The 22,830-nt window shown below is 38.1% G+C and overlaps 1 protein-coding gene across 3 annotated transcripts in view; it reads left to right on the top strand.

The window, feature by feature from the left end:
* LOC134542487 (ATP-binding cassette sub-family C member 10) overlaps positions 1-22,570 on the top strand; it is an 84,803-nt gene extending 62,233 nt beyond the window's left edge. For all 3 annotated transcript variants that reach the window (XM_063386817.1, XM_063386816.1, XM_063386815.1), the window contains exons 13-24: positions 3,276-3,369; positions 6,681-6,819; positions 7,001-7,190; positions 7,348-7,667; positions 8,293-8,520; positions 9,199-9,542; positions 11,006-11,175; positions 11,640-11,862; positions 13,996-14,187; positions 16,199-16,442; positions 17,935-18,074; positions 18,772-22,570. In XM_063386817.1, the coding sequence (XP_063242887.1) occupies positions 3,276-3,369; positions 6,681-6,819; positions 7,001-7,190; positions 7,348-7,667; positions 8,293-8,520; positions 9,199-9,542; positions 11,006-11,175; positions 11,640-11,862; positions 13,996-14,187; positions 16,199-16,442; positions 17,935-18,074; positions 18,772-18,880 (2,393 nt within the window). In that variant the 3' untranslated portion in view covers positions 18,881-22,570. The remainder of the gene's footprint in view (positions 1-3,275; positions 3,370-6,680; positions 6,820-7,000; positions 7,191-7,347; positions 7,668-8,292; positions 8,521-9,198; positions 9,543-11,005; positions 11,176-11,639; positions 11,863-13,995; positions 14,188-16,198; positions 16,443-17,934; positions 18,075-18,771) is intronic.
* The last annotated feature ends 260 nt before the right edge of the window (positions 22,571-22,830 follow it).

Below are 22,830 nucleotides of genomic sequence, written 5' to 3'. Positions count from 1 at the left end.
GTCTAATTCTCTGTTACATTTATCCTTCCTATGTTTTCAATAAAATACGTTTGTATAACAGACACCATTTAAAAAAAATTAAGTTTTTTTCTGCAATGTTATATTATTGAAGGTTGGAAATGATCGAGTAGTTATGCTAATTGACAAAATGCAGCTTAGTTTATCTTATGTTTGTGCTATTTCCGTTACCTTTATAATATTATTTAGGTATACAATTTTCTAGAGCTGGATGAACCTCAGTTCTCTAGTTTCGAACTGAATCGAACCATAGCAAAAAAATTTCGAACCGAGACGAACCAAACCTCATACAGAAATAATTGTTTGGAATTAAAATGAACCGACCACCAGCATTTTGGTCTTTAACTGAATGGTGAGAAAGAAAAGTTCTCCAGCCATATGTAAAATTAAAACATATGGCTTAGCTTTATTAAATTGCAAAACATTTTATAAGTTAAGTTTATGCAATAAATAATGAAGGAAAGAAAACAGTTTAGAGAAAATCATTTTGCATTTAATTTCTTTATATATACTTTTAATTCATGAAGAAGTTCCATCTAAATTTCAAAAAGACTAGGTATCTTCCTTTTTCAGTGTACACTAACCTTCATTAAAAAAATATATTATTATAAAGATGACGAACATTCAGCATAAGGCCACATAACATTTTTAATAAGTAACACTTTTTAATAGGACATTAAAAAAAAGTCGAATGTGAATTAAGTTACCTATCTACATTACAAAACCCGCTGACTGCAGTTGCTGTTTTCTTGGAAGAATGCTGCTCGTCAGAAGAAACTTTAGACATTTTTTGGGGTGGTTCTGGGTCATCTGGGTCGTCATTATCTTTTCTCCATTTAGAAAACTTCAACGACGTAAGCCTGCTCATCGCAAATCACCTCAAGAACAATAATTTTGTTAACGTAACGTAAGAAGTGTGGTTATAGAAATTTGCGTCGGAAAAAACAAAACACGAGAAATAATGATGGCTGCCGCAACTACGCTAGTCAACTTAGTACCGTACTGTAAAATTTACTGGACCAGTACTTTTAATACACAAGATTAAATTAATATTTTCAGTACCTGACTGTTATAACCAAAAAGGCCAAAGAAAATAAATACATCCCAGTAATTTAAAATAGGTACGTAATTTACGTAATCATTTCCTACCGCATTTGTCTTGTGTTAACTTGATCACGTTAGTTTTGCCGAAATACGAGAGTTCTCGTACATGCGCTTTAGTTTAACGTATGGGTTACGCAATCTTTGGTGATTTTACAACACTTCTCGTACACGCACTATAGTTAAAGGTATAATATACAATACCTTCGGCATTTGTACGATAGTTTATATTACGTAGTACGAGAAATGCATACAAAAATCTCTAAAGTAAATAAAAAACAAAGCGCGCCTATATGAAAAAAATTCTATGCGAGTTATGCGACAATTAATAATTTTTTTTGTCTGCACTTGAAACTGTTGAGGCGACGATTATGCGATAAAAGTAGGATTATTACATGTAATGGAATTTTGTTGTGCTGTTTTGTGAATGGTCTCAAATGGGGGTTAGAAAATTAGAAAAACGTAATTTTTTTTAAACGAACGTTCGGTTTTTCGAATATATTTTATGAGGTTTCGAACCGAACCGAACGTAAGGGTTCGGTTCGGTTCTAAATTTTCGAACTTCGCCCAGCACTACAATTTTCAATTACTACCTAAAACTCTTAAAAACCCACCTCGAATCCTACCTCGAATCCCACCTCGGATCCTACGAATCCTCGAATCCATAGGATTCGGTATATTCGACGAATCCAAGATTCGAAAATCCCATCCCTAGTTTTATTAGTTACGTAGTAACATTTACATTACTAATAAATAATTACACGTAAAAAAATTTCTGATCACCAATCATTTGCATTTAAAAATGTTTATACGCAAGTCACTCAATGTCTATCAAGTTCCACAGTTTGCACTACTCACTGGAGCTAGGTTCATCAGTAATTCGCCGCTTACCTTTTTTGCTTGTCCTCACACTCAACAGCCTCGCGCTGTTCAGTCGCACTTTCATGGTCCCGTCGCTCCTCATCATGCCGCTCTCGAAGTTGTCTCTCACCCTCTTCGCCGATGAAGCATCTTCCTTCGCTCGCGGAACTCCCGCGGAGGCCCGCGTCGTCGCTTACATATCCTCGAAGGGGTGAGAGCGGCTGTGACGTGTCGCGTCACCCTGGGCCGACCCGACGCCCGAAACACCCAGAACAGTGACACTTATTCACGCCACTCCTCGCGGCCGCCTCTGTAAGCCCGGGATTCCCAGGCCGCTAGAGGTGATGATAATCCGAGTTGGGACGGTGCGCGAGGAGTGGAGGGGGGTTGGTAGCGAGGACCCTTGTAATCCAGCAAAGCATACGTGGAATGCCTTATGTCAGTGGCCGTGCAGGGCCACCAGCCAGCTCCAAACCTGGCGCGCATTGCGGTCCTGTCAGCATTTGTAACAATACAATTATTTCTTATATATAAAATTCTCGTGTCACAGTTTTCGTTGCCATACTCCTCCGAAACGGCTTGACCGATTTTGATGAAATTTTTTTTGCTTATCCGGTATCTATGAGAATCGGCCAACATCTATTTTTCATCCCCCTAAATGTTAGGGGTAGTCCACCCCTAAATTTTTTTTTTATTTCCAGTTTTTGGTAGGAAATCACCATGGCAACGGCTGTTGCTTTGTTGATGCTTCATTCGTCTCTATGGCAACGGCTATTTCATTTTTGCATTGTTCATGCCTTCTGCGTCTCCATGGCAACGGGCATCGCGCGGCAGTGGCGTACCCACAACGAGGGGCATGTATAATGAGCGGCGCAAGAGTGATCTGCCTGTAGACTGCCGTAGCGAAGTACGGGTACATCAGTTGTACGTTGCGTGCACGAGTCGGGAAACCATCGGTGCTATTCATTTTTTCTCCGGTACATTATACAGCATTGTAATATATTTTCAATGAATTTTTTATATTTACCATTACTGTAAATGGGAGATGTGGCATAATTCTTTTTCCATTAGTATAGCCGTGCGAAGCCGGGTCGGGCAGCTAGTATATACATACAATTTGTAAAGATCAAATCTTATTTTATTAATATGATGAAATCATATGAAACTCTTTAATTTATTCATAAATAAATAAATTGTTAAGTATCAATTTTACCACTACATCACATTATAACTGAGTTGAACCTGTCCGTGACTGTCGTCTGTATCGTGTCGTTGCTAACTTGTTGAACTCGCAGGTGTCGGCCTGGTGAGCCAACAGGCCTGGCTGCAGCGCGGAACCATCAGGGACAACATCCTGTTCGGCAAGCCCTACGACCGTGCCAAATACAAGTAAGTTGAAAAACATGCAGGCATCAGAAATCATTTTTTGTTGATGATAACATCCTAAGATGAGTACGTAAGTGTAGAATATACGTCTTTATTAATTACTACGACAAAGGGTCTATCTTTCAGCACAATCTGTATTCCAACATTGGAGCTGCTTGCTTTCAGATTTTTTTTTTCAAATAGATTCCGGCTGTGGATCTTGAGAGTCAGGTCGCATTGTGTTTTTAGTTTGCTCAGAGTTGATAGTTACTGTCGATTTTAATTTCACTAGGCCTGTGCGAAGCTTCAACGTAGCGAAACAATTAAAGCTATTTTCAATGTTTGGTTTGACTTAGCCTGGAAATTTGCTGTTCATTTCATTTGAAACTTTGGTTGTGATGCAAAACTTTGTGTCTGATGTGAAGCTTAGAGCTTGTCGCAAACCTTCTTTAAAACATTGAAAGCCGAAGATTCACTCATGAAAATATTTAGTTTTTCTTTGTGTTTTATATGTTTTGCTTGATTAAAGTCAATTACTTAAAAAAAAAAAAAAAAAAAAAAACACTCAGCTTTCATAAATGCTCAGTGTTAATATTATTTATGGTTATTTTATAATTTTTATTGATTGTTAATTGTTATATATATATAGGGCCCTACTGGTTGATCATTTCATCAGTTCAAACATTACAAATGTTAAATGATTATGTACATATTTTTTACTTCAATCCTATATTTTGTAAAATAAGTGTAATGCAGCTTTGACAATAACAAAAATTGCAAATCGATTAGACTTCTTAAAATTATGTTCACTTCAAATAAAAAAAACTGCTTAAATTTCAGTACAGCATTTCCAGTTATTTCCATTTGTTTCCCTGTTAAAACAATATTGTTGTCTGATAACCCAGCAAAATCGCTAATCTGGCATGGAAGTGATTCTAAACGTGCTGAATTAAAACTTTCTTTGTATGTACATATTGGTGTTCAGTGTTTGTGTTGTTGGGCTTTATTGTGCATTGAATGGTGCATGCTGTGCACCTCCACGAATGCAATCTGTTACATTCCAGGCTGGCCTGGCTTAGCAACCCAGAATAGTAACAAGTTTATCTACCCTTGACCTATTTATGATGTTATTCCTAAATTAATTTTAGTAAATTATTTCTTTGAAGTTAGTCTTTTCATGTAAGTTGGGCTATGTTATTCTTTCAATGGGGTAGTTATTTTCTGCTAGAATTGTTTAAATAAAATAATACATTTTTTTCACAGTCTTTTTGTTTTATTATGATTTTTTAAAAAAACAATACGTTGATCACAACTTACAGTGTCCAGGTGATTTTGAGCAGATATTCACCCTAGCTCATCACTTTATTATAAACAGAATTGTAAGTCCCTTAGTTAAGTTTTAAACTGCGGACGGACGGATACCCTGGGCTAATGAAAACACCTGGGGTCAAATTTTGAGTTAAAAACAGTCCAAACGAAGATAAAAAAAGATTATCTTCATCCTGGCCCCTACCAGCAGGCGTTAAAATATCTCTTCATGTATTTCATGTAATATTATTGTGAGTTGTCGACAACCTGGCTACCGCGGCAAAAATTTGAGCGACAATTAGTTTTAACAATAAAGTTACCTTCCCTTACAAAGGTGAAAACAAAGGGAAGCAACCCCGTGGGTCAACTGACCAAAATACAGAACCAGTTATATGACCACCGTAGGGAAAAAAAAAATTGTTCTCTGAAAGTCTGGACAGACACATCACACCACCACATATTTCATCCTGATTGGCTGGCGAGGTAGCACCCAGCTAAAGTTCTAGTTCATTGCTGCACAGTCGTGCGCTTACGTGCTGGGTTTTGCCAGCATCGCCTTAACTTGAGGTGTGAAAAATAACTTACTGGTGACAGATTGTCTTGCCTTTGTCACGAGTGTCACGCCCGTGTCTTGCCTTTGTCTTCCTTTCTTTTTAAACCATCTAAAAATGCTACAGTGTCACTAACCAGAAGAGGCTTTAAAATTGTATGACTGTAATTAATGTACATTAATTTTAACTGACTAAACAAAATAAAAAAAATAGTAATAAAAATAAAATAACTACATACAACTTTATATTAAATCTAACCACAATTAATAATAATTAATATTTAAGCACTAACAAAATACATTAAATGCCTATGCACAATCAAAGAAACATGAGTATAAATGAATTATGAAACATTAAGAAAACATTAGCAACATAACACATTCTCAGTTAAACGTCATTAGTAGCAGGGGGTAGGAATTATGCTATGCTACTATTTGTCAATTACCCTTTTGGCACCATAACTGGGAACCATGCTATAGATACATTCATATATGTATAGATTTATCTTCTTTCACACCTATACAGGGACAATCTTTTTCTGAATACATTGTTTGAATGCTATGCTTATGCAGCAATGCCTCGTTGCATACAATTGGTGTGTAGAGCCAAAAAATGTTTTTGTGAGAGATGAAGTAATGGTTAGTGATAGTTATGCTTACTTTTGAAGGCATAAAAGTACTTTGTGGTGGGCCTGAAAATGGCTCTGTTTTCTGAGCACTAAATCAATTTTTTTTATTTAAAGAAAATAAAATCACTGCATGTGATGAATCTTGGGTATATCATTAGCAAGGAATATTTTTGTTTGGTGGAGTGTAATTTATACCTGTTGCCATGTTGTGTTGATAGAAGTGTGATTGATGCATGCTTTTATGTTGTGTTGGTAGTAGTGTGATTGATGCATGCTGCCATCATGTTGTTGGTAGTAGTGTGATTTATGCATGATGTTATGTTATGTTGGTAGTAGTGTGATTGATGCATGCTGCCATGATGTTGTGTTGGTAGGAGTGTGATTGATGCATGCTGCCATCATGTTGTGTTGGTAGTAGTCTGATTGATGCATGATGTTATGTTGTGTTGGTAGTAGTGTGATTGATGCATGCTGCCATCATGTTGTGTTGGTAGGAGTGTGATTGACGCATGCTGCCACGTTGTGTTGGTAGATGTGAGATTGATGCATGATGTTATGTTGTGTTGGTAGGAGTGTGATTGATGCATGCTGCCATCATGTTGTGTTGGTATATGTGTGATTGATGCATGCTGCCATCATGTTGTGTTGGTATGAGTGTGATTGATGCATGATGTTATGTTGTGTTGGTAGTAGTGTGAATGATGCATGCTGCCATCATGTTGTGTTGGTAGTAGTGTGATTGACGCATGATATGTTGTGTTGGTAGTAGTGTGATTGATGCATGCTGCCATCATGTTGTATTGGTAGGAGTGTGATTGACGCATGCTGCCATCATGTTGTGTTGGTAGGAGTGTGATTGACGCATGCTGCCTCCAGCCGGACATCGACGCCTTGCCAGACGGCGACCTGACAGGTGTAGGGGACAGCGGGTCAACACTCAGTGGAGGTCAGAAGATCCGGATATGCCTTGCCAGGGCTGTCTACCAGGTATTTTTGAAGTGCTGCTTCTTTGCTGAGGTGGTAACAATTTTTGAGCGTTACGAACATACATGATCCTGTTCAGTATGTCGATCACGAACGACACATCGCTTTTCTTTTGGGTGATCGGAACCTTGAAGTTAAAGATAGAGTGAAAATATAAACCAAGTTCCTCTTTGAAACCTTGTAGGACAAGAAAATTTACTTCCTGGACGACATCCTGTCTGCAGTGGATGTCCACGTGGCACGTCACATATTCCAGAAGTGTGTGCGGGGCTTGTTGCGCAGCAAGACGTGTGTGCTGTGCACGCACCACGTCCAGTACCTTCTCTCCGCCGACAACGTCGTCGTGATGGAAGACGGCCGCATACAGCAGCAGGGTGGGTTAACACTTTTGTATAAAAATATTATTTATTTTTATCTTCCAAAATTTTGCAGCACACTAATCACTAATGTATTGTGGCTCAGTGTTTGAAACTTTGATCCGGAATGTGCCTGGTTTCTGCAGGGTTTGTTCACCAAAGCCCTTCCTTGCAGGCAAGCCCAACGTGGTGCTGGCGAACTTTGACGAGTACTTGCTGCTGGAGAACGTGGCCGGGATCGCCGCGACGGTAAGCAAGGGCAAGGACGTGGGGAGCGGGCCCACGGCGGAGGACTCTGCCGGCCGCGGCACGGACGCTCCGGAGGGACGGGACGGCGTGCTGGAGGAGGAGGGGCGGGAGACGGGGACCATCGGCGCGGGCGTGCTGTGGTCGTATTGGCGCGCCGTGGGACACCTGCTGGCGGCCGCCATCCTCCTCTCCTTGGCCTCCATGCAGGCCACCCGCAACTTCACCGACTGGTGGCTCAGCTACTGGGTGAGCCGATCACCCTGCGACGGCTGAACTCTAGGGTATACCGCGCACATTAGAACCGTGAGCTTGAGAGCTACAAGAGAACATTTCGTCATTAGAGTCACCGTGTTTCATGTTATTCTCTTTGAGGTATGGAATTACTTGACTGACTCGGCAACACCTTCTCTCCGCCAGATCAACCAAAAATCGACAGTAACAATACATTTTATTGACATCTAGGCTTGTAGATATTTAAAGCACAGTACGTGTAATAATTTCTTTCAGTGTGCACCTCTTACGGAATCACCTTGGAACCACAGATGCTCTCTAATTTTTTTATTGTTCTGAATGTATCCATTTTAGAACAATTTATTACAGTTTATTTGATCGAAAAAATGCAGCACATCAATTTTACCACTATATTAGAGTAGTAAGTATTACAAAAAGGTTTTATAAAGTTAAAAACATTAACAGTGGTATCTTCTGTTGTAAAAACTGAATTGGACGGACTAAAAATAAACCCATGAAATTTGTTCTCTCGTCATTAAAATTTAATCTTAGTATTTGTGTGCAGTACCATGCAGTTAATTCGGAGAAAGAGAATTTTGGGCTCTTTCTTAACAAGCTTGTGTTTTTCTTTTTCTTGAAGGTGAGTCACGTGAACAACAGTTCCAACGCTACAAACGCTACATCCGTGCCGTTGTACGCCTGGACGATGTCGCCTGTGGACGACAGGACGCAGTTCTACTTGACGGTGTACGGGATCATGGCGGGTCTCAACTCCTTGTTCACTCTGCTCAGGGCGTTCCTGTTTGCGTACGGAGGGCTGCATGCTGCTGCCGGTATCCACAACCTTTTGCTGAAGAACATCGTCAGTGTGAGTTGATTTAAAAATACATATTTGCTATTTATAATATTGAGAAGAGAGACGGACAGATTGATTATCTACATTTAATTAGAGTATAATGAGTTTTAACTTATTTATTATTGAATTTAATTTTTGTGTGTGTACGTAATAACATACCTACCATTGTAGGATAATTGGATTTTAACTCACTGATTAATTACTGGTTTCGAGACTTTCTTCCTTGAAGGGACAGGTTCAGAATGCACACCTTGCTAGTCAGTTATTTGTTGACTCTTCAGTCTGTAGCTCAAATGTGTTTGAAATGGAACGTACAGCTGGTTGTTACCGTGAGAGTACAATGCTGTAACATCGTTGTTGCAACCAAGAAACTTATGTGTGTGACCGAGGATAAGCAGGGAGACTATAGGTTTTTCATTATGTCTTATGGCCTTTCAAGCTTTGCTCATACATGTATTCGCGTAAGGTGGAAAAGTCAAAAACTGTCACAACTTGTAGTAAAATTATAATTCTCACAGAAATAATATATCACACAGCCAGATATATTAATTTTTTTTCTAGTTCATTTAAAAAAATGTTTGACGTAAATTTGTGACAAATATGTCATTATAGGTTAAGAGGCAACAGCATAGCCAGTCTTTGTCATCGTATCCATGTATGCTACAAGGCGTTGTTCATTCGGTACTTCAGGCTCGTGTGCTGTTCTTCGACACGTCGCCGCTGGGCCGGATCCTGAACCGGTTCTCGTCGGACACGTACACCATCGACGACTCCCTCCCGTTCATCGCCAACATCCTGCTGGCGCAGCTGTTCAGCGCGCTGGGCGCGGTGGCCATCGTGGTGTACGGCCTGCCCTGGATGGTGCTGGTGCTGGCGCCCCTGGTGCCCGTGTACCAGTGGCTGCAGGCCCAGTACCGCCTCGCCTCCCGGGAGCTCAAGCGGCTGTCCAGCGTCTCCCTGTCGCCCGTGTACAGCCACTTCAGCGAGACGCTGGCGGGGCTGCCCACCATCCGGGCGTTCCGCGCCACCCCCAGGTGTGGGACGGCGCCCTGTTTGAATCCACCTGTAAAGTCTTGGAAAATATTTTTTGATGCCCCTATTAAAAAAAGAATAGCAAGTCATGGGCAGGGTGTCCACAAGGAAAAAATATTTCGTACCAACTTAAGCAAGAAAAAAGTACTAAATTATAATTTTTTATGTTTTTAACAATTTAGGAAGTTATTATGGCATTGCAATGCTTGAACTTAAATATCACACCACACACACACACATAAATTCCATAGTTTTGAAAAATTAATTATGCTTAATAATAAAACATATTGGAGTTACTGTAATATTATTATATTGAAGGAAAAAAAAGTACTAGATCTGAGCGTAAATGTACTAGACCACTAAAAAACTTATAAAAGTACTAGACCTAGTACGAAAGTACTAACTGTGGACACCGTGGTCATGGGGACTGTCAACAGAAGTGAAAACTTAAAACTTTGTTTTTAAATGTACAATATGACATCATTTCTACGTCAAATGTATGTAAGAAAATGGTTTTGGTATTATATCAGTACGATGTCAGTATATCATTTATCCTCACATCACATTTTTAGTCACAACAGATGTCAGTGGTATGTAAAAATTACTTAAAAATTCATTACCTAGCTATGACTTACCAGTGATGTCAGACCTAGATCGTGTATTCACGTGGTCAAATTAACTTCACTTACTGCTATTACAGCATGTCAGTGATGCGAACTCACAAGATTTTACCCATCCAAAAAAAAGTCCATCATCCACATGATACAGTCGAGTATATACAATGTATTAGTGTATATATGTGTATACATGTACACAGGCCCCTGCGATTTGCCAGTCTGACGCAACACGTCACTAGCATGTCGATGACACTAACCCATAAGTTTTGCCCCTATCAAAAATTGCTCAATGCTGCTAAAGAAGTTTTCACTTCAAAAATTCAAAATGCCAAGATTGTGTTATAGTGGAAGAATTGAATAGCTTCAGTTTCAAAACTAGTAGACTCTAAATCCTTTCGATAACCATTTGAATCTATGGAATCAGCCGATTACTGAATCGGAATCAACCAAACAATTTGTGTAAAATTGCTTAAACCTTTCAAGCTGGAACCAAAAAATTTGCAAATGTTACTTATTAAAATTGAATTAACTGTGTTTTACATTTTATTATTAGTGTAGTTTAAGTATTGTACTGTTAAACAAGTGCTCAAAATGAGGGGAATGTGAAAATACAAGAAAACTGTGTTTATCTTGCTATATGCTGTAATACTTTTTTTTATTATATATACATCCTCTAACTTACGTGAAGAAGCTTAGTGGGGGACAGCTTAACGACAACATGTGTAATTCTAAAAGCACTGGTACCCGAGGTAGGACTCAAATAAAGGCCACATTTGCAACTGATCTGGTATCCAGAGTATATATACACGCGTGTGATTGGTTGGAGCGGTGGGGCGGGGGCGCTGCAGGTTCCGCCGAGAGAACGAGGACTACCTGGAGGCCAACCAGAAGTGCCAGTACGCGAGCCAGGCGGCGGGCCAGTGGCTGGGGCTCCGCCTGCAGTTCATCGGCGTCGCCATGGTGACGGGCATCGGCTTCATCGCGATGCTGCAGCACCAGTTCAACGTGGCCAACCCAGGTGAGCACAGAGCGGTGTCCGGAGGGTATTCGGCCATCGAGGTGTCGGTGGTGAGCCCTTGAAAGGTACTACTTGAACCTAATTCAGTACTGGCATAACACATCTATAGCAAAGTTTTTTTGTTTATCTGCAGAGTTGAAGAATCTTAGCGTAGAAAGAATATTTGTTTGTGCGACGAAAATACATTTAGAACCAAAGGTAAATGCAAGTTGAATAAAGGGCAGTTCAATAGGAGCCAAAGGATCGTGAGAGCTATGGGAGGGCAGAAAAAGATTAGCTGCCAGCATATATCGGGAGCCCATACCCTCCAACAGCAAGAAAACCTTAATGCATGGAAGTGTTAAAGTGACTGACAAAGACAGTGGAGTCTTCCCAATTCCAGCTTTTCTTGACCCATCCGTACAAAATAAATATCTGGTGTGATGGTGGTAAACGGACAACAGTTTGGGATGTGCGGCTCGCAGGTCTGATCGGGCTGGCCATCTCGTACGCGCTGTCGGTCACGAGCATCCTGAACGGCCTGGTGAACGCCTTCACGGAGACGGAGAAAGAGATGGTCGCGGTGGAGAGGGTGTGCCAGTACACAGAGGAGGTGGTCCCGGAGCGGTCCGAGGAGCTGGCCCTGCCCCCCTACGGCTGGCCGGGGCAGGGCGTCGTCACCTTCCACGAGGTCGTGCTGAAGTACAGGTCAGGCGATCGAGCGATCGGACCACCTGTCTCCCGCCCCGGACTTTTAACATTTGACTCCTAGTGGGAAACGTGGTGGATGAGCCAGTTGTGTTTTCATCCTGTGTTCCTTTTCATGCCTCTGATTCTCCATACTCATCTCATCACCCCGTCATCATTTATGATGACACCGATGTTGGATACCTACTCCAGTACTACATACCGAGATAAAAGTTATGTAAATAAAAAAAAAAAATGCCATTACAAATGAACGTAGTTTTTGAAGCAAACTAATGTGTGAACATTTTCCGGCAGTGTTTTTATAAACAATTTTCTAAGTTCGGTTATACATGTTTGCAGGGGTACCCCCCCCCCCCCCCTCCAATTGATGATGATGCATTTTCCCTTCCTCCCAAACCAATGGTCATTGCTTCCCCTCTCAAAAAAAAATAATTACCTTTGCACTGTAAATATGTTCACTTCAAATTTACAAAAATAAATTTGGTTACAACACTGTTAGAAATTTTCACCTTTAGTTTACTAATAATGTCGTTCACAAATTATCCAGTCCCTTATTCATTAATTAATTCAGGCAACTGACACATTCCAGCTAACATCATTGCACCAGACACAGGATTTTCAACTGATAATTTTTTTTTAAACATCAGTTGTAAAAAATACATGCTTTTAATTGAAATTGGTTGGATGCGAGTGATCTGACAACTCATACCACTGTAGTTCCAAGTTACAACTTTAAATAAGTATAATATTCAGTAGAAATTTTAAACAATATTTGGGAATTGTCAGGTGTGTATACTAGGACTATGCTATAAACTATATAAGTAGCTAAAATTGTAAAATTACAAAAAAAAAAAATTGTAAGTCTTATTTTAAACACAACTTTTTTTTACAGAGAGTCAAATTATACATGTTCAGATTTGAAACTCTTCGTAATCCAAAATTCTTTAGACAGTGGTTACTAGTGATAGATTGAATCCCAATTTTCTCTAATCTGTATTTCGAATTCAATTCCCAAATAGTATCTCAAAAATACCCCAGAGTCCAAATGTAGGTCTCAAGGGTCAAAAATAAAATAATTTTCAAGAAACAAACAAATATTAACTATGGTGTTGAAACAACCAACCATTTGGATGTTGGTTTCACAAACTTAAGTTTTCAGAATCAATTCATGTTGTAATTTTATTGATATAATTACATGTCAAAAGTACACTAACTTGGGGGTATGGTAACATGATAGGTATAAAGAAAAAAAATTGACCTATTAAACTTCAGATGTTATCAGTGTTGAATTTTTTTAATAACTTTATTTCCTCTAATATTTTTCTTTGAATTTTTTTTTTTCTCCAAGAATTTCAAATCCTTGGAATAAAAAGGATTTTACGGTATTTGAGGATTTTATTGGTCCATTCATAGTGATTACTAAAATTTACAAAATTTTTGCATTTTTAGAATTGCAAATATACATTGCTAAATGATTCCAGTTACATATATGTATCAACCACCATTGTTTGGTTACCGTTATCATTTATGAAATAATTGGCATTATCATATCTTTTTACTGAAATATTTTGAAAGCAAACTATAGTTTCTGTTACAATAATCATTGAATACATCTACCACGTTTCTCCTTTTAAGAAATATTTTATTTTTATCTCCATTGAAAAATGAATTTAAATTGTCCTGGTTAGATGCTATTGATCTAATCACCAAACTTCCTTCGTTCCGAGTACATATTTTTAACAAGTACAGTATTAGGCAGGTATTATAATTTTAAAACAATATTTCAGGTTTGTGACTTGCACTTGGCTAGGACTAAAGTGTATCAAAAATTTTATTAATTGTTTGAATGTTACTCAAATATTACCTTAAACTATTTTTTCAACTTTATTTTTAGGATTTTTTTGAGTTGAGGTATGATGAAGACAATTCATTACATCATGATTTACTTTAAAAAAGTCAGTTAATATTCTAACAAAATTATCTTTTACCACTGAGACCAACATTTAATTTAATATCAAACTGCTACCATATTTCTACCATTTTTTTAAAATCCAAAACTTAATGCAAAGGTGTTACAACACAGGCTATAAACTGTTACTGTTCAACTAGAGTTGCTTGCACCTTTCCTCGCAGGGATCACCTGGTTCCTTCTCTGCGGTGCGTTAGCTTCGAGACCCGCCCTGCTGAAAAGATCGGTGTGGTTGGCCGCACTGGAGCCGGGAAGAGTTCGCTGCTGGCTGCCTTGTTCCGCCTGTGTGAAGTTGACAGCGGAGAGATCTACATAGACACCGTCAACATTTCCCACCTGAGCCTCACGGCTCTAAGGTATCATGTTAATATGTAACTTTTTTTTTATGGAAATTTTTGTGGTATTTAGTTGTCATAAAACAGTTTTTAATATTGTCAGCTAGGAGCCATGCCCCTCCTGTGAGCTCAGTATGACCCGCCAACATTTACCCCTTTGCATGCCTTCAACACTTGAATTTCCTGCCAATGTGTGTGTAGGTGTGTTTGTGTAACTTCTGTAATTTGTGACTCATTCACGTAATTATTTTATTTTATTTTTATTTAATACATATTGTGAAGCCTGCTGTACCCTGCCACGCTTCGCTGTGGCACATTGTGATTGAATAGTTGAGAAATGAGAAACAAAACAAAGAATACATTTCATATAAGTTTAATTTTACCATACTTGTGGATATACAATATTTTTTTGTTTTTCCACTGTATGCGTAGTTATAAAGACTATCTGGTTTTCCGACTCGGGAACACGCAACATACAGTTGTCCATGTGAAAAGCAATCCGCATCTAAATCTAAACCACACAATTCTAAAGATTGACCTTGAGCTTTATTGATTGTGATTGCAAATGCCAATCGAATTGGGAATTGTAATCTTTTAAATTGAAATGGTGTATCGGTCGGGATCATGGGTATTCGAGGAATGAGGACATCTTCACCTTTGAAAGGCCCTGTTAAAATCGTTGCTTCCACTACGTTATTCGTTAATTTCTTAACTGAAAGTCGCGTGCCGTTGCAGAGTTTTGGCTGATTAATATTCGGCAAGAGGATAATTGGCACACCTATTTTCAATTTACGTATGTGTGGTGGTATCCCTGGCAGGTCAAGTGTGTTTAAAAATTCCGTAGAACATATTAATTTAATTAAAATTAAAAAAAAATATATAGGGTCTAAGGAGTTCAAAAAATAATAGCCTAGAACCATCTACATGCAATCCCACATCAAGTGGTGATAGACCCATACAAAACATAACCTCTACTTACGATTTGGATAACGGCACAGCACAATCGAGAGACGATCACACTAAAGTAATTCATATTGTATAATTAGTGCCATACCGGTACGCTTAGTAATTTTTTAATTATTTCACCTCACAATAAAAGCATTCTCATTGTATATAGCCATTTCCCGTTCGCTTTACTTGACGTAGTTTTTTTCATTGCTAAGAGAAATCCTTTGGCATGGAGAAACGTTTCCATAACAGAAAATGCGTGTTTTTTTTGTTTTTATTGGTGAGAAAACACATTAATAAAATGGCGCAGTTACTTTTTCGCGGTCGCGGGTATGTTGCTGACGTAAAAAGTAGATAAAAACAATCCTTGATGCAGGTTGTATATAATGGTAAAATTTCAGCTCGATCTGTGCAGAACTTTTTGAGTTTTTGAAGCGTACATAAACCAACATAACATTTTTATATATATAGATATTGTAAAGCCCTTCTTTTTTTTCATTACCACCTAAGGGTTTTCTTTTTTTTTAAAAAAAAAAGCTTTTAAAAAACTCTTAATAGTCAAAATAATTTAATAACTACATAATAAATATTAATGTAAAAGGGCATGTGTTTAATTTTTAAGGTTTTTATTGAAGGGTTACTTGCATTTAAAATCCGCCTAATGGACATGTTTGACGCCGTGTGGGATGCCTTAAGCCATTAGCGATAAGTAGCCTCCCCCGATGCATATGGCGTACCAGGTCCTGTGGTTGGTTGGTTGGTTGGTAGGGGGGAACTTCGAGTCTTGTACCCACATGGTGACACTCAAGGTAACAGACCAACACCTATCGTAGTAAAGCCCCTTAACCCCCTGGTACATCAATATAAATAGGCACAAATTTTCTGTTTTAAAATTTAAAATTTGCAAGTAGTAAATAAAATTGCATGTCTAAGAAGACCATTTGCAAGACTAAATATTTTTATGCCTGAATAAATGGAATCATTTAGCTTTGATACTGGTCATGTCCAGCTCAGACAACATTTCTTATGATGAGTTAAGTAAAAGCTGGTCGCTGAGATGTTCCCCTTGTCGCCCGGCGGGCAGGTCGCGGCTGGCGATCATCCCCCAGGAGCCGTTCCTGTTCTCGGGCTCGGTGCGGGACAACGTGGACCCGCTCGGGGAGAGCCGGGACGCGGAGCTGTGGGACGCCCTGACCCGCTGCCAGGCGGCGGCCGCGGTGAGGCGGCTGGGGGGCCTGGGGGCGGCCGTGGGGCCCGGCGGGGCCCGCCTCTCCGCGGGCCAACGCCAGCTGCTGTGCCTCGCTCGCGCCGTGCTGCGCAACGCCAAGGTCTGCCTCCCGGCACGAGCCAACTGTTGACTTGAACCCTCACGGTTACTCACTGATCAAGTATCGGAAAAATTTTGCGGATTCATTTCGTGATGGTCTGGAATCCAAAAAACGTTTGCTATTCTACTGCATCGGTTTATCTGAATGATACTCGGCCAATTGAAAAACCTTCAACAAAAGAAGTATCGATTCACTGGCGTCCCCGGTTAACAAGCGACACGAGTCAGTAGCCAGTGAGCAAATGTAATTTTCCCGTGTGCATATGGGATCATGGAGTATATCCTAAAGCTCATTGAAATCGCTAATTTATCCGGACTATATTTATTGATACAGTTTCGGAAATTTGCCTTTCTTTTGGCATGGAGCACACATTTTAAAGTTTTCGTTGAAGGTTCACCTTTGGGCATCACTTTTGCAATTCACCGTTTGTTGGTTCTGTGCAGAACTTTGATCAAACAAATCAAATTGAAGCTCTTTTTATCATCTGATGTGACTTCGCCAGGAAATTTGCTATTAGTTTTATTTGAAGCTTTGACTTTGGTGCAATTTTGATGGGAAGATCCGCGATTTTTGCGAATTTTTAAAACACTGGACACCTATAAATCTCTCCTTTTCAGTTGTAAGCCATTTGTAATTTTAGCGCCCACACTATTGTACTGCTCCGTTGTTATAGTTCAAAAGGTCACTGATTGTGCCATCCTCTCAGGTGATGGTTTTTGTTTGTAAGTCACCAGAGACCCCCAAATTGTTAAATAAAGGTAGTGTATGATTTTATAATAGGGCTTTCAGTGATGCTAAAGATAGTAATTATCGCCATTCACTTAGTGTACCTCAGGTATCAGTGCTGCTAAAATACCTCAATTATAGAATACAAAAATAAATGCATATTTAATGAATACTTGTAAACATAATGTTTTCTCCAAGGGGATCCATGCATTATCATAAATTTGCCTTTTATGCGCAGAACACAACTTTCCATTAATGGCAGTTGTTACTTTGGTAATTCAAATTTTTGTTACTATTCTAATTCAAAACTAATTATAGTGCATCCAGAATCACCATTTGGAGGTTTGTGTTAAGTTTTCTGTAAAGGAACCTGCTCTTTGTTTGTTAGCAATGTTCTTCAGATGATTGCTAGATGTGATTTTGCAATTAGTATGGTAGCAACTATGTAATCACACAAATGTCTGTTAACTATCTTTTTAATAACATCTTGGCTCGCAAACTTGTGTGTACACCTGTCCATGCGCTCATTCTTGGGACTTTTGGAGGGACTCTTACTAAGTAGCTGAAATTTTAATGTTTAATTAGTTCTTGTGTCTGGAAAACAATTACAGTGTTAAGTGATTTAAGTTTTTGTGAAATTGATTGAAAAGCTTTGGAAGCATTGCCCATTCTCTTTCAGCAGAAAGACAGATTCTATAGCCAACCATCAGTGCATTGTGAATGGATCAGAATTATTTGTTTTGGTGCCAACCGCATGATGTTGCAGATTGTTTGCATTGATGAGGCGACAGCAAGCGTCGACCAGGAAACAGACAGGCACATCCAGCGTACTTTGCGCTCATTGTTTCGTCAGAGCACTGTGATAACCATTGCACACAGAGTGCAGACCATCATGGACTCTGATAGGTAGGTTTTAATTTTTAATAAATGTGTTTTACAAGGATTTCTGCTTCTGTATTTCACCTGTCATATTGAGTTATTGAATGTTGACATGTTTTTGTTCTATTGGAATTTCTACGCAAGTTTCGCCATGCATTTTTTTTTGCCAGATATAATATATGCTAATTATATAAAGTCTGGAAAAAAAATATATAATTAATTTTTCCCGGACTAAATATTTGTTAACGCCTTTGAAATTAATTTTGTATTTTTCCACTGTTGGGTAATGTGTATGTGTACTGTTTTTATGTTATTTTATAAACATTCTAAATGAAAAACCTCCAAACAAACGGGCGCTCTGGGAAAATGCCCGGTGGGCCCGTTTGTAAATCGGTGCTAGGCTGCTGCTCTAGACAAAGAAAAAGGTGATAAGCATTGGTCTTCTTCAAAAAAAACCATCACTTAAATGCATTGGTGAAATGTGAAATGTTACCCGGGTATAAAAGAGGAAAATAAAGAGTACACAAACGATGAACTCTGATCCAACAAAACACGTGGTAATTCGACGTGGCTGCCTGGGTGAACAGCTGGAATCCATCCAAAAAAAATACGAGCGCGAGCGGATTGACTGGTGCCGGACCGTGGAACGCGGGATTAAAGGTCTTTTCACGTCGTCGTGAACAAAGACGCGAATGCCTGACTGGAGCGGAATGTGTGGGCGCAGGGTGCTGGTGATGGGGGAGGGCAAGGTGCTGGAGTTCGACTCCCCGGCGACGCTGCTGCAGGACAGCCGGTCGCAGTTCCACCGCCTCGCCAGCCGGGAGGTGCAATAACAGACTGCTCATTCCACACTGGACCGCCCCCCCGCCCTCGTCAGCTTCCACGACCTCGTCCTGCTCCTGTCCCTGCTGCTGCTGCTGCTCTTCTTGTTCCGGCTCCTGTAGCTCCGCTCTGTCGCTAGCGGTGGGCCGAGTCTTAGTTTCTTCGAGTACCGGTCTCCAGTATCCCACATGTAGGTCTCAAGGTTAAAAAACTAAAAGTCCATTAACTGTTGTTGTTAAAATATTAAACCCCTTAAATGCCAGTTTCGTTAACTAGGTTTCCTGAATCAATACATGTCATTGTGTTAGTTGCATGATTACATATTAAAATTACAATATCTTGGAGAAAGGTTATAGGTTATGTATGAATTAAAACACAAATAGAACTATTGAACTTCAGATACGTATCTGTTGAATTTTTCACTGTGGTATTAGTACATTTCTTCCAATAAATTATTCAAATTTTTTTTTTTTTCCTGGAATCTCGAATCTTTAAAAAAACAGATTCAGTGGTATTAGAGGTATTGACGAGCCCATCCCTAGTTGTTAGTTTTCGCTGCCATTGTCATTCCTGTTTTTGTATCCCCTCGTTGACATTTAGTTATGCTTGTGCCTGCTCACTTCTGTGGCCTGTCTTGTGACGCCCTGCGTCAATAACCCTGCAAGAAGATCAGTCAACATGGATTGCTGAAGTAAAGTATGATATTGACCAGATGAAGGTGTAGCTTTGCTTAAATTTTCAAATAGTAGTTTATTTTGTAGGAAATGTGGCAAAATGATTTTTGTAGTTGATAGCTTTAAGCAAGCATTTTACTTCATATATAATAATACTAGCAGAACGGGGCAGAATTTGTCCTGCCAGTGTTTATTTATTTACCTCTATATATCTAAAATGGATGGTTTGTATGTAATCTAGAATTTATAAAGTGTTTGAAATAATCACGGTCCAAATCACTAGCTATTTGTTGTTATTGAGGATAAAGTACAGTAAAAATCAGAATGTACCAATTTTCACGGCGATCGGTTGATCGGTATAGAAGTCAATGCACTTGCAGGGGCCATCTAGTGGTGAGTTATAGCAAAATGGATAGCATAACAAACAACCTTCTCCATGAAAAAAACACTTGGAGGTGCAAACTTTCATGGTGATCAGTCAAACTTTGTCCGTGTTTATTGTCATGTGTACCAACATCCATTTATATATATATAGGTGTTTACTACAACCTGTAATTATTGTTTTGTAATTCTGGAAAAAAACTTTGTACATAGTTAGTGTTTACTTTTTTTTTTTTTTTTGTGGAAAAACCAAATGATAAAGCAGAGTACCTGAGTGAAATGCTATATACAAATATTTTACGCCTTTTAGTTTAGGGGTTTGAAAGTGTTTCAAAAATATTCAATATTTGTGATTAATTTGTTTTTCTGTTCATCAAGTGGGATTCATTCACAATAAAGTTTATTAAAAATGTATGACACCTAAGATGATTCATTGAGAAATTTTGATATTTTCTTCAACATAGTACATATATGCTTTTTATATGCAACAGATAATATTTTAAAAATACTTTTTTTTTATGTTTATAATCAGTTTGATCAACAAAACAATATTCAAACTTAATTTTTTCCTGGTTCAAGAAAATGCATTGTGAGGTATTATATTTCCTTGCATTTAATCCACTTTACTGTGGTATCATTTATATCTCTAATTTTTTTTACTGTCTCTTGCATAAATTTTTATTAAACTCTTGTCAATTGTAAAAAAATTATGTAAAAATTCTATAATTAAAATTGTTTCAAAAAATGCTCTACATTTGTGAATAATTTGAAAATGAATTAAAAATTTGATTTTAATTATAAAAAAATCCACAGAAGCCTGTTTTAGTTACGAATTTTCAAACTTAGTATAAGTGTTAGGATTTTTCCAAAACTGTAAAAGTTAATTTTATAAAACATTAATTGTATTGAATTTCTTGGTTTGCTGCACTGAATAGCAACTAAGCATTAAAAATGTAATAAACATATCAACCTAGCAAGTATAGCTGTGTATTCTTTGTTGGGTGCTCAAATATACAAAATCTTCGCTGTCTTTGCTCTGTTGCTAGTACAAAACCTGACTAATATGATGGGCCATATATTCATCACTGAGTTTTTTATGGTTGATTTTTTTAAAAACAATTTTGTTTTTCTAAAAATTTTCCAAAATTGTGGTTTTTGTAAGAACAGTGACATATCATAAGTTTCAATTACTTAATTTGTCAGTATGTCTGCCAACATTTTGAGTAGGAGATGGCATTTAGAGGAAGTATGTGAATCCTGCTTGAGTAGTTATGATGAGGAATATAATATTATTACTTTTGGCTGGTAAGAGGGAAAAAATAGAAATGTCATTGTGTGTTCTTTTTGCAGTTGCAGACATAATTATATATAATTTGATCCAAGCACCTTATTTATTTTCATAATTATTAAGACATTTCTACTGACTGACTGAATGACTGACACATTTTATATAAAAAAGCTCATAGTCCACTTAACTTTATCATGCAAACCTTATGTTATAGCCTATTATTAAAATACTGCTCATCTTGTTAAAATTCACCAAACAGTCAATACTATAAAGATTCTGCACATGTTAGAAGTTATACTTCTATTGAATTACTAAAATATTAATTTGAAACATTTTAAAACACTTAAGTAGGACTATATGTGTGTATTTTTGTCGAAACGACTGAAATCAGTATGTAAATACTTCCTGCAAACTAACTTTAACCCTTTTGAGCTGATTCAACATTATTATTGTGTAATATTATTATATTATAATGTTATAAACGTAAAAATAAATTTTTCAAGTGCCGAGATTCCAACTATGTCCCATGATTTTAAGAAGTGCTTGCTCTACCGCTGTGCCAATCTTCTTAGGTATTTTAAAACTTAAGATTACTTTTTACTAAGACTAATTTAGTTTACCAAATGTATTCCAGGATATTTTCACCATCATAAAGTTTCATTTGGCACACCAATACGATTGGTATGTACCCTAATGTTTACAGAAGTTACTCTAGTATATTTGTGTTTACGTGGGTCCACCATCTTTTTGTCACATTTCCGTTCATCGACTTCTGTTTCCTTTTCGTAAAATTACTGCTACCAAATGCCATATACCAAGAGCTAAAATATTTTTACACCAAAAACTTACATTACTGTATGCAATGTGGCTTCTCACACTATAACATATTGTCTTCACTGATATTTTGCAAATTTTTCCATAACTTTGAGGGTATAAGGATATAACTGCCTAATTTCATCCCCCCCTTCCTTTTTCTACATCCGCCATTGCTCACGTGTTTGTAATTATCCTCACATATCAATAGGAAATATGACATGTCTATGTTAATAAGAAAAAGCTTTTTTAACAAGTTGTCAAAATTGAATTGAAGTTCTAAATGCAGACAAAGTGTTAGACAGCCACCGCTAAGAACTATGTTACAAGTTGATCACCATGTTAGCTTCAGGCTGTGCATTTACACCTTGTACGCTTGTTTCTGACACAGTACAGTGTGGAATGAACACGTGATAGGAGAAATAGAACTGTTGACACTATTCATTCAATACGTTTGTTCCGCTTCAACCTTGTTGGTTTATGTTGTGTGTTGTTTTTTATATTGAGTGTATTATGACTGAAAATAAAGAAAGTTCAAATAGTTCTCATTGGTTGTTTTAAATTTTACTTGTTGAAGTACCAAGTAACTATTTAAGTGTAATCACCTTACCTCACACACTACATAGGTTATTCTAATAATGGTTAGGAAAAAAAAAAACAATATATTTCTTATGGCCAAGTTTGGCTGTTCACCTGCCGGTAGAGACCTTAAAAATTTGCGGGTTCATTTCGTGTTATGCTAAACTTCAAATAATTATACCTTAGTGCTGCTTCTGCCATTTGGTCCACTGTTAATCTGGAGGAC

Source organism: Bacillus rossius (genome assembly GCF_032445375.1).
Source record: "Bacillus rossius redtenbacheri isolate Brsri chromosome 4 unlocalized genomic scaffold, Brsri_v3 Brsri_v3_scf4_2, whole genome shotgun sequence".
NCBI classification, from domain to species: Eukaryota; Metazoa; Arthropoda; class Insecta; order Phasmatodea; family Bacillidae; genus Bacillus; species Bacillus rossius.
This window is presented reverse-complemented; position numbering and strand designations above follow the sequence as displayed.